The 12,281-nt window shown below is 35.6% G+C and overlaps 1 protein-coding gene across 3 annotated transcripts in view; it reads left to right on the forward strand.

Annotated features, from left to right (window-relative positions):
• The window catches only part of SLC27A6 (solute carrier family 27 (fatty acid transporter), member 6), a 68,448-nt gene that overhangs the window by 19,589 nt on the left and 36,578 nt on the right, over positions 1 to 12,281 (forward strand). For all 3 annotated transcript variants that reach the window (XM_011942100.1, XM_011942102.1, XM_011942101.1), the window contains 3 exons: positions 736 to 939; positions 4,191 to 4,349; positions 5,637 to 5,761. In XM_011942100.1, coding sequence (XP_011797490.1) covers positions 736 to 939; positions 4,191 to 4,349; positions 5,637 to 5,761 — 488 coding nt within the window. The remainder of the gene's footprint in view (positions 1 to 735; positions 940 to 4,190; positions 4,350 to 5,636; positions 5,762 to 12,281) is intronic.

Genomic DNA, 12,281 nt, shown 5'->3' on the forward strand with positions numbered 1-12,281 from the left:
ACTCTGTTCTGTTCCATTGGTCTATGTCTCTGTTTTGGTACCAGTACCATGCTGTTTTGGTTACTGTAGCCTTGTAGTATAGTTTGAAGCCAGGTGATATATTTCTTAATGGTGAGATTTGGGCTTCTGATGTGCCCATCACCCAAAGTGTGAATTGTAAACATTGTACCCAGTAGGTGATTTCTCACTCTTTGCCTCTCTCTCCCAGCCTCCCCCATTTTGGAGTACCCACTCACTTAACTTTTGGCTTTGGAATGATTTCTAAACCACAATGATCTTGTAATTTCAGAGCTGTCAGGAGATTCCCCCAAATGTTTTGCATTACAGTGAAACTGAAGAGTAACTTACAGACAGCTTTTTGGAATAACTAGCTACCGAGTTGTACTTCAAGGAAAATGTTCAGTGCAGTATCCTGAATTTAGATTCAGACAGAGTTTTAAATAGTTTTATTTAAAAATTGGCAGGGGAAAACCCATAATTTTAATAATAGAGTCTCTTAAATTCAGTCTGAATTGGACTGCTTGCATTGGTCTGTCAGGCAATAACTAAATTTCCCTTTCAGTTGGTCCTATTGAAACAGAACCATAAAATGGCTGTGATATTACTTATCCAACATGAGAAAGAAATCAGCATTTTATTTACATTTGATCCCTGTTTAAATACACAAAACAACTCCAAAGTGAATGGTTTGAGATTTAAGGTTTGCTTACCTCTTCCCAACCCTTTGGCTTTTAGATTTGCTTGGAACTGTAGAAGAAATCCTTCCAAGCCTCTCAGAAAATATCAGTGTTTGGGGAATGAAAGATTCAGTTCCACAAGGCATAATTTCACTCAAAGAAAAACTGAGCACCTCATCTGATGAGCCTGTGCCACGCAGCCGCCATGTTGTCTCACTCCTCAAGTCTACTTGTCTTTACATTTTTACCTCTGGAACAACAGGTATGATCCAATTCTTCTGAAGGCTAAAATGAATGTGACAAATTTGCAAAGCAATGGTGTTGGGCAAATTTCTACCATAGGTAGTGACCAACCATCTGAGAACGCATGCTTGCAAGAAGATGTAAGGATCTCAGATGCTAGAACTTTCCAACTTGAATGGAAAGTTAATTATTTTAACTTTTACTTGAAAAGTCATCTTGTTCATTTGGCGTTTGTCCCATTTGACAATATTTTCTTAAAGTTTGGTAGTACAAAGGGCACGGGAGCATCCTAACACCCTGATCCAGTCTCTTTGCTCAGTGTATGATACTTGACTTTTTGGGCAAGATCTTTGTTAGCTTCTCTGATCCTCAAATTTGTGACATCTAAAATGAAGAAATTAGTTTAAATAGTTTCTACTGATTCTTTTGGATTTAAAACGTGTTTTAATACACATGAAAACAGTTCTCTATATTCTTGTGTAAATTATTAAATCCTAAGCATAATCCAGGTATACCTGCAATTTAAGCACCTGTCACTGGCTCTCCTGATTTTGGTTAGGGTAATTGAATTATATGACAAACAGGAAATCTTGAAGGCATTGCAAGTTTGGAATAAGATAAAAAATGAAATCAAGTAAATAAACTTTATTTTAAGTAAATAATAGCAATAACAAAGAATAGTAAAACTGCCTGAGAATTCAAAAGAAGGGCCTGGCACAGTAACTCACACCTATAATCATATACTTTGGAGGCCAAGGCAGGAGGATTACTTGAGGCCAAGGGTTTGAGACCAGCCTGGGCAACATAGTGAGACCCCCATATCTACAAAAAAAAAAAAAAATAGCCAGGTGTGGTGGCATACACCTGTAATACCAGCTACTCGGGAGGCTGAGGCAGGAGAATCATTCTATCCCAGAAGTTCAGGATTATAGTGAGCTGATTGCACCACTGCACTCCAGCCTGGGCAACAGAGTGAAACTCAGTCTTAAGAAAGAAGAGAAAGAGAATTCAAAAGATATGTTAAATTTAATTGATTTCTAGGAAAAACTGAGTGGTATTAATGGTAGCCTAAATAGGCTTTCATTATTAGTTTGAAGATGATCGGTGATTTGACTTAGACATATTAAGAGTATTCTGTTACTTATTTCTTGTGCATAGGTTGTGAGCGACTATTGCATAGTAAAATTTTTCTTACATTTTAAAAATCTATTCAGTTCCTAATTGTAATCCCTTTTAGACTGGAGAATAGGATTTTTTTTTTTTTTTTTTTTAGTATGATTAGAACAGCTTTGATAAATGAACTGAAAACTGCTAAATATGTGTGTGGCTACTCTGTCCAGTCTCAGGGAGCGTCTCTCTGAGATTCTTCAGGCTACCTAATCAGATCTACTGAATAATTGCAGGTCTAGAAGTTGGCAGATTGAGCAGATACACAGTCCCTTAGGACAAAAGAATGGAACTAGAGATGACAGCTACAAAATTTTAGAAAAGGAGATGATGACTGAGTGTGGTGGCAGACACCGCAGACCCAAGAAGCTGAAGGTTATGGTAAAGCCTTGAAGAAAACTCATTTGCCCCCACCAAACCCCAGAAAGGCTCAGAAATTGGGTACCAGGTACCTCAAAGAATAGAAAATAAAAGTGGAAATTTTATGGGAAGTTTGTTTAAGAAGGAACTGTAGTCCTGGATTGCTTCTTCCACCCTGATAGAAGTCCTGAGGCATATTCTCTGGAAAAGATGAACTTCTGAAAATACCAGGAAGAACAGGGGTTTAAAAAGCAGGGGATATAAGAGAAGTCTCCCTCTCTGTAAATATGTGTATATGTATGTGTGTATACATATATATGTATAAGTTCTCTTTAATATATGTAACTTCTTTTAATACTTGACTGTTTTAATCATTAAGATTCTTGTCTGAGGAATCTGAATAGCCCACATGTAAAAATTGAAAGACACTGATCATGATGGATTCCCCCAACAGAATGTTCTGGACAGTGAAACCAACTAGTAAATACGTGTTCTTCAGGCACAGAGATTCTAGTTAATGATTTGCTTGTTTATTTTGTGTTTTTGTGTCTGCACTTTTAAACATAAACTGATAGTCAATAGTCTCCAGATATTTGAAAAAATCCTCCTGAATATATTCTAGATTGGATTGAGACCAATATAAACCAAAGATAAAAAGGATGTTGGAGAAAACTGACAAGATAGAGAGGAGAAATTTTCAAAAAATTGTTATTGCTAATATTCTGAAAGATGGGGACAAAAAGGGTCAATAATATAAAAATAACACACTATAAAAAGAGGAATATTCAGAGAACACAAGTGTTGGAAAATAAATCTCTCAAAAAGTAAAGCAAAAGGTAAGAGAAGAAAAATAGGATAAACAAGATTAGGAAATTAGTGATTCTGTCCAGGAGGGCTATCTTAAAAAAATCAAGAGTTTTAAAGATGAAAGGATGAACACACAAATAAATGTAACAAAAAAAAGCAATGGGGAAAAAAAAAAGCCAGAAATAATGAAGGAACGAGAAGAAGGGGGTATGAATTTTTTTTTTTTTCAAATTCAAAAATATCTAGACCTATAAGACCTGAGTTGTTAGACTGAAAAGGTCTACAAATTTCCCAGCGAAATGGATAGATGAGACTGGTCCCAGTACAAGTCATCATGATATTATGAAAACTACTGAAAACTAACAGAAGATTCCAAAAATGAAATAATAGAAATACATGTTGCATCCAAAGCATAAGAAATCAGAAAGACTGATAATTGCTCAACATATATAATGGAAGTCAGAAGATTACAGAGCAATGCCATCAAAGTCCTGCATAAAAATAATTTCTTACCTACAATTCTTTACAAGCAGCCATTCAAGTGTATGGGTGGAAAAAAAAGATATATTCAGACACATGAGGACTCACAAAAACTTACCTCCCAAATACTTTTTATCAGACAGCTACTGAAACCAAATGTGCACTACCACTGTAATTAATTTCTAGAATCTTTGATCTATCCAGAAAGGCCAACTATAAAATTACATAGTGTTTGAGATACAGTCCTACTTAGCAACCTGTCAAAGGAGTGTTGCTAAAGTCAGAATGGCCTCTTTTACAAAGCAGATAGACTATAATATATTTTGTGTCAATTGCTAGTGTAGTTATCAGCATCATCTTCCTTTCTATTACTTCCTTTCTAGTTATATGAATATGTATACATATGTATATGTATGTGTGTGTATATATGTTTCCTGTTCTTTTCTTTTCTTCCAGGTCTACCAAAAGCAGCTGTGATTAGTCAGCTGCAGGTTTTAAGGGGTTCTGCTGTCCTGTGGGCTTTTGGTTGTACTGCTGATGACATTGTTTATATAACCCTTCCTCTGTATCATAGTTCAGCAGCTATCCTGGGAATTTCTGGATGTGTTGAGTTGGGTAAGGCTTTATTTCCTTTCTGATAAGTTTTCAAAATGCCTAATAGTTAGCATAAGTGTTTATTAACATTTGAAGCTTTATCGGTAGAATTTAGAGTGATTATATGCATATTATTTTATTATAACACAGTATTTGTTTTAAAAAACCACACAATTTTATGGCATATTCAGTGTTTTCCTGAGGTGAAAAGAACAGTTTTCTGAGGATTTGGCCATGTAGTTGGAGCTGGCTATTGGCTGAGCTTCTCCCTCCTTGTGGTCACTCACCCTCAAACAATCTACCCCCAGATTCCTCAAATGGTAGTAGAAATGTTCCAAGGGAGTGAGTATGGAAGCTGCATGAATCTTAAGGCCTAGTCTTGAAAGTCACATAGGTTATTTCACCTTCATTCCATTGATCAGAGAGAGTCATGGGCCAGCCTAGATTCAAGATTCCAGGAGAAATAGAAGCCACCTCTTGAACAGAGAAGGAGCAAATTTACATTGCAAAAGTAAGAGCCTTGAAGAAATTGCTGAGGCCATCTTTGCAAACAATCTGCCATAGACACTCAACAAATTAGTTGGTAGAACTTGTGACTCAGTAGATTCCATTCATAAACATGCAAGATTATGTGTCAGTTTCTGGACGTCACATAATATACCAACAGTGGAGATCATTTGCTACTTGTATTTGTCTAAAATGCTGTAATTTTTAGAACAGAATATTTAGAATATTATCAATATCCACCATAAATAAAGATGAAGGTCAAGACTTGAAAATCTTCACTGGACATACATTGTTGTGAAAACTAGGTTCTGCAGTCATTTAAGAACTTTTTTGTTAGTACTATCTTGCCAATTCAACCTTACTAACAGTTGACTTCAAGATATTTTGAGACTGCTTTAAAGTTTTAAAAATGAATAATATGTATACATTCAAGTTCAAAAGTAAGTGAATATTCTTGGCTTCTATGAAGAAGGATGACTCATCAATAGCGATGCTCTAATACTTTAACTCTTTTACTTATTTTGACTGTTGCTTTTGTCCTGTGTATTGTAAAAAGCATATAGAATTACAAAAATATAGAATAAAAAATAGAATTACAAAATATAGAATTACAATATTTTTAACAGAGGTTTTGGACAATAAAATGAGTGTTTCCAAATGAGTTTGATACAAATTACTGACGAGTTATTAAAGTTTTAAAATGAGCAAACATGTTCTAGACAGAGAAACATAATTTATGTTTTATGTTCATTCTGCTCTTGAATTTTTTTCCCTAGTGCCTGTTTTTGTCTTTTCTTATAGGTGCCACTTGTGTGTTAAAGAAGAAATTCTCAGCAAGCCAGTTTTGGAATGACTGCAAGAAGTATGATGTGACTGTGTTTCAGTATATTGGAGAACTTTGTCGCTACCTTTGCAAACAATCTAAGGTAGGTGTAATCATTATCAGAAAAAAATATGTCAGAAAGAATAAGTATTGAGATAGAAAAAGTTATTTTTATTTCTTTGTACTCTACCTTTGTTACTGGTGGGTCTTTGTTCTTAGAGCTCCCAAGATGGAATGGAACTTTGGGCCATGCAGTGGGTGTTATAGCTCTATTAGAAGCCGTGGGTCATGGAAGAGAACCGTGGAACCCAGCGACTAGTGTTCAGCTCAGTTAGGACGAACCTGGGCACTTAGCAGCGCAGAAACAATGGTGAGCCTCTAGCCCCATGGGGAGCGGCAATGGGCACCTTGCTAGATTAGAAGCACAGCAGACACCCTGCTGGATCCAGAGGGGTAGAAGTCAGCAGCGGGTCTACGAGGATGGCCATCACCCGCGGTGGATGGTGAGCGAAAACTCAGTTTGAGTCGGAATAAACGCGGACCACAAGAGTGTGCAGTTGCAAGATTTAATAGAGTGAAACAGAGTTCCCATACAAGAGGGGACCCAAAGCAGGTTGCCACTGCCAGCTCGAATGCCTGGGATTTTATCCAGATCATTGTCCCTCCCCCTGTGCTCTCAGGCAATAGATGATTGACTATTTCTTTACCTCCTGCTTTTAGCCTAATTGGTATTTTAGAGAGCTCTCTTTACTACTTGCTTGGTCAGGTGTGAGCTGAGTTACAAGCCCCGTGTTTAAAGGTGGGTGCAGTCACCTTCCCCAGCTAGGCTTAGGAATTCTTAGTTAGCCTAGGAAATCCAGCTAGTCCTGTCTCTCACCTTCTTTCAGAACATAGTTTAGCTGACTTACAAAGATGCATGCAATACCCCAAGATAAAATAAGACAAGTGAAAGAAAATAAACAGAGAGTTATCCAAAAATGTACTAATGTGCTTTGTACTATAGCAAGATAGGACAGACCCAAAGACTTTGTGTTTAGACTAATTAAAATTTCTATAAACATAACATGCAGATTATGAAATTAGATTCATGCTATGTTTACAGAAAGCAATTATTCTAAGGTTAAAATAATCTTTTAAAATGCTGTTCTTTAAAAAAATAACTGCTGACCACTGACTCTGATTATAATTTATTTTCTATTTTTTTTGAATAAGTGATTATATTAGGATTCTTTTTTGTTTTACTTTAAATTAAAAAAAAAAAACAACTCTCATATTGCTTTGATTTGCACTTGTCTCCTTACCTGAAGAAGTCATTTCCACATTCTTTTGATCAACTGCCACCATCTGAAAAATAGATAAGCAGAGACAGTTGCAATAGCCTGAAGTTTATCTTTATCGGTTCATTTGATTTTTTGCCCTCAGAAGTTATTTTCTGTTTCCTGGTTTCATTTGTATATGGATGCTTCTGCGAGTTTTAGAAAATATTTCTAAGTTGCTGTTCAAAGTGGTTGAAGTGATTTAGAATCTCATGCACATTGTAGGAGTATGCCTGTTGCACAGTGTCTGTCAGTACTGGGTGTTATTAGAAATAGTGGTTTTCCAGTTGTGCTTCTTGGAAAATTAGAAGCTCTTTTAAGCTCCCTCAAAAGTTCCTGAAACATAGTGAGTCAGAGTAAAAGCAGGCCAATTTCCAAGGCCCACCCTTTCAAATATCATGAATTAAACCCAATTTCCTGAGCACCTCAATAATACTTTGTTTGAACAAAGGATGCCTCAGTGGTTTTTAATTAGAGAAGTAAATTTGAGTATTTACTTTTGTTTATAATTGTATAGACTAGAAACAAACATATATTAATGTGCTCTGTTAAGATTGCTGGCAAGGCGGGACAGTTTTCCAGCTGTATTTCCCTTTTAAAAACGTCTCTTTTGTGTCTTGTACTCATTCATTTCTTTGGAACATAATGTTTTACCTTATCCATTTGAACTCCCACTTCATATGATAAAGGTATTAATAGCTTTTCATATTGGTTACAAATCTTTTCTCAGTGTTTTCCTTTAAATTTTTTAATGAAATAAAATATTCTTTTTAACTCTCTGAATCTGTATTGCACTGATTTGGAGAAAAGGTTATAGCTTCAGAGAATTAGAACTGAGAATTGAAAACAGAACACCTGATTGCTTTTTAATTAATTTAATTTTTAGGGGTGGGCATGGTGGTTCATGCCTGTAATCCCAGCACTTTGGGAGGCCAACCTGGGCAGATCACTTGAGGTCAGGAGTTTGAGGTCAGCCTGGTCAATATGGGGAAACCATCTCTACTAAAAATACAAAATTATTATTATTTAAATACAAAAATACAATATGGGGAAATGATCTCTACTAAAAATACAAAAATTAGCCGGGCATGGTGGCAACCACCTGTAATCCCAGCTACCCAGGAGGCTGAGGCAGGAGAATTGCTTAAACCCATGAGGTGGAGGTTGCGTGAGCCAAGATTGTGCCACTGTACTTCCAGCCTGGGTGACAGAGCAAGACTCTGACTCAAAAAAAAATAATAATTTAATTTTTAATTTTAATTTTTGACTAAATCTCTTTGAAGAAAAAATGGTGTTTATGAAATAATCTGCAAATGCTTACCTGAATGCAAACTAAGGAAGAAAGAAGGAAATACATATAGCTTTACCCAAAGGAAAACTTAACATTGTTTTTAAGCAGAGAAGCATTGTACTAGCTAATCCCCTTTGTTGACCTCACACAAAATGAGTACAAGCTGTTCTTGGCATTAAAAATTAGGAAAAGGAGAAAATCATTCTGTTATGACATCTTTTCCCTTCAAGGAGAGCTTACATTTTTGCTGTCCAATATTCCTTTCAATGACATTCCCTTGAAAAGAAGGGGCAGTTTCTGCTGCACAGCCAGCATATCAGTGGATTCAGGTAGAGCCAGAGAATGAACACATGACATGGTCCTGGTCCTCACCTTCAAAGAATTAAAATGGAATGTCTCATAAGCCATGGTTTGAAGCCCCACAGTTATTTAAAAGAAAGCAAAACCATGTGTTTTTAAAACAGATTCAGATTTGTTGACAATCTCAGGGTAAGTAGCATATTCCAAAGGAAATTTACCTGCAGGCAGAAGTCACAGTGTGAGTTGAATGTTTATGTGTAGTTGCACGAAGACTTCCTAGGGTTGGTTTTCTCTGGCCAGAAGCATTTATCCATTCCCGTCTCTCAAACATGCACCCCATCCCTCACTGCTTTTCTTTTTCGAAACTCCAGTTACAAAAGTTATTTTGGCATAAATATTAGATGTACTTCTTTAAAACTGCTGGCAGCAGCATTATCCAGAAAAAGAGACTGACTCCTGTTAGTCATGGTGAGATGAAGTTGTTCTTCTCTTCCCCTGAGACTAGGAAAGCAGCTCTCTCTCACTTATAATCTACCAAGTTTTCTAGGTTACTAAAGCACCATCGTACAATCTGATTGGGTCTAGTTCTGTATTAATATTAATGTTGTCTTTAGTATTGATTGGTGAGGAATGTGTTGGAACTGTAGACACCAGTGATCCTTCTGGGGAGTCTTGCTGCAGAGTTTGTCTTATATAAATAATTCTTCCTAACACAGTCAACAGTGAGCCATATCTAGGGATATATCTAGGGATAGGACTATATATGTAACATATTCATTTACTCATTCATTCATTCATTCATTTATTCGTTCATTCAAGTAATATTGTAGGATTAGATATACAGGGACACGCAGGACAAATCAAACTGCTTCTCTCATAGAATTTATACTCTCTTTGATGAGGGGGAGAGAAAATAAACCCAGCAAACACAGAGGAAAAGTAATTACAGACAATGACAAGTGTTATGAAGAAACAAAACAGGATGCGGTGGTGGAGAATGATGGGCTGTGGGAGTAGGACGTTGCCAATTAGGCTGGGTGGTCAGAAAAGACTTCACAAAAATAGTAATCTATGAGCTGAGGACCTGATATGACAAGTGGGATCCAGGCACAGAAAAGCTGGGAGGTGGCAGTCATGACAGAAGAAACTGAAAAGGAACAGACCCACAGAAAACACCACCTGAATGTTTGAAGAGAAGGAGGGTGTGCTGGGCAATCCATTGACAAGATCTTGTAGGGCTTGAATCTTCGTAAACTTGGAGGAGAAACTTGGATTTTATTCCCATTAGAGTAGTTGAAAAAAGATGAAGGAAAAACTGGGAAAAAAAAATATACCAGTTTGGGATCTATTTTGAAGAAAAGCTAACAAGACTTCTTAGATCAAGGATAGGAAGTGAAGGAATGGGTAGAATCGAAGATAAGTCCCAGGTTTTGACTCAAACATCTAGGAAAATTATGAACTATATTCTGAGATAAAGAAAACTGAGATTCAAGGAATTAAAATTAATTTTTTAGATCTGTTAAGTTTGATATAGTAGGAATCCAGATGAAGAAGCTAAATAGGCAATTGGATGTAGGAATCTGAAGCTCAAATAGTGCAAAAAACAGGACCTAATTAACAAAGCAAGAACCTATAGTGTGATGCATGTATGATGCTTATTTTTCAAGCTACTATTTGTAGTTTGACATTTAGGCTATGTAATTTATCTATATATGTCAATGTAGAACACCCACATTTTGACATTCTCAAGGCAGAGTCTATACTTAATAGTAATGTATTTTCTAAAAATTATATCCCTTTTCCTTGTTTTGTTTTCATAAAAGCTAAGAAATTCCCTGGGAGCCAGAAAACATCTTTATGATTCTTAATACTTTTGGTAAAGAATAATGAAATTTGACAAAATGTCTTACACTTGTCACCCATTATAAAAAGGGAGGTATTTTAAAGTACCAGTGTATTCAATAAATATTTTTATTCATTTTTAAACTATACAAATTGTGTTAAATTTTTCGTAAGTAATGCTTAGACAATCCTGTAGTGAGCCCCTAAGAGTTTACAGGTTTTTTTAAATTATTATTTTGTTTTGTTTTTCTGAGGCTGACAAGATGAAAATTTTGTAACACAAGAAGCGATTTATGGCAGTGTGAGAGTGTTTCAGTTTGAAAGGAAACTTGCTTTCTTTTCTCCAAAAGAATCTATCATTTCTTTCAAGAGTTTTCTTTGTCATGTCTAGATATGATATGGGAATGAAGAAGATTCAGTAGTGCCAGCGAATAAAATTCCAAAAGGAGAGATCGAATGATGCTAACTTGATCTTGGTATCTTGAACTTGTTTGTTTGTTCATTTGTTTTGCCAGCTACTTTTTGAGTGGGACCAAAGACAGTCATAGGCTAAAATCTTGGCTTTACCTTGTGCCTGGTTAAGTGCATTCTATTTATTCTTTTTTCTCTGTTGATAATGGAAATATTAAAAACATTTGCTCTTTCATCATATTTTCATTTTCTTAGTTTCTATGAGTGTCTTATCATGTTTCCTCCTTTTCGTGTCCTGTAAAAGATGTAATCTATCAAAGTATTAACTTTTGGAAAACTTTTCCCACAATATTTTAGTAACTTTTTTAAAATAGCATTTTAAAATTAATGTAAACTTTAATTGTTATCAAGATGTTCTGACATAGTTTCATTACAATTCTCTGTAGCTTTCAAAACAATCGATTTTGCCTGTAAGATCTAGCTACTTAAAGATATTTATGTATTTTTTATTATTTTATTCCCCAAGTATTTGAAGCATATTATTATATGGTTGAGAAAGTAATCTCTCTTTTGAAACCCAATTTTCCTTAAATAAGTCAAAGATATATTTACATTTTCATAATAGATACAAAAGCATTTAGAAAAGTTGGTAAGGTGCCAGAAACTCTTTTCTGCTTAGAAACTGTAAATATAGAAATACAAGGGGTTAACATAAATAGCTGTTAGCAACCTAAATGCTAGTGGAATTACACATGAATTTGTGAATATTTTTGGGTGTTTTAGAACCATGTGTATATATTAAAGGCTTTTTATAAGTGGCTAATTTTAATAGCTAATGATTCACATTTCATAGGTAGCAGTGCATGTAAAATATACACATCTTTTTCTATCTGTCCTTTATGCCATTTATGCTAATTCCATTGAGGATACATATATCCCTTCTTTGTAAAATTTCCCAAGAAATTTAGCTTTATGTAGGAATCCATCTGATAGTGCATTGGCTATGGAATCTAATGACATAGGCTCAATTTCAACCTCCTGTTTGACTTTCAGTTGCTCACTTCTCTTCTTTAAGCCATAATTCTTCTCTTTATATAAAATAAGTAACAATACCTACTTCTTCTAATTGACCGTTGATTCTCATAATCCAGTTATGAGATATATGTGAAAAACTGTAAATGAGGAAGCCAAATACAAATGGAAGGATTTTAAACAAAAGGTAAGTTGAGTTCAGTGGCTCATGCCTGTAATCCCAGCACTTTGGGAAACCAAGGCAGGAGGACTGCTTGAGGCCAGAAGTTTGAGACCAATTTAGACAACACAGTGAGAATCCCATCTCTACAAAAAAAAAAAAAAAGCCAGGGGTGGGGATGTATGCCAGTAGCAGTCCATGCTACGGAGGAGGCTGAGGTGGCAGGATTATTTGCACCCAGAAGTTTGAAGCTGCAGTGAGCTATGATTTC

This window comes from Colobus angolensis, unplaced genomic scaffold (assembly GCF_000951035.1).
Source record: "Colobus angolensis palliatus isolate OR3802 unplaced genomic scaffold, Cang.pa_1.0 Scaffold206, whole genome shotgun sequence".
Classification (NCBI taxonomy): Eukaryota; Metazoa; Chordata; class Mammalia; order Primates; family Cercopithecidae; genus Colobus; species Colobus angolensis.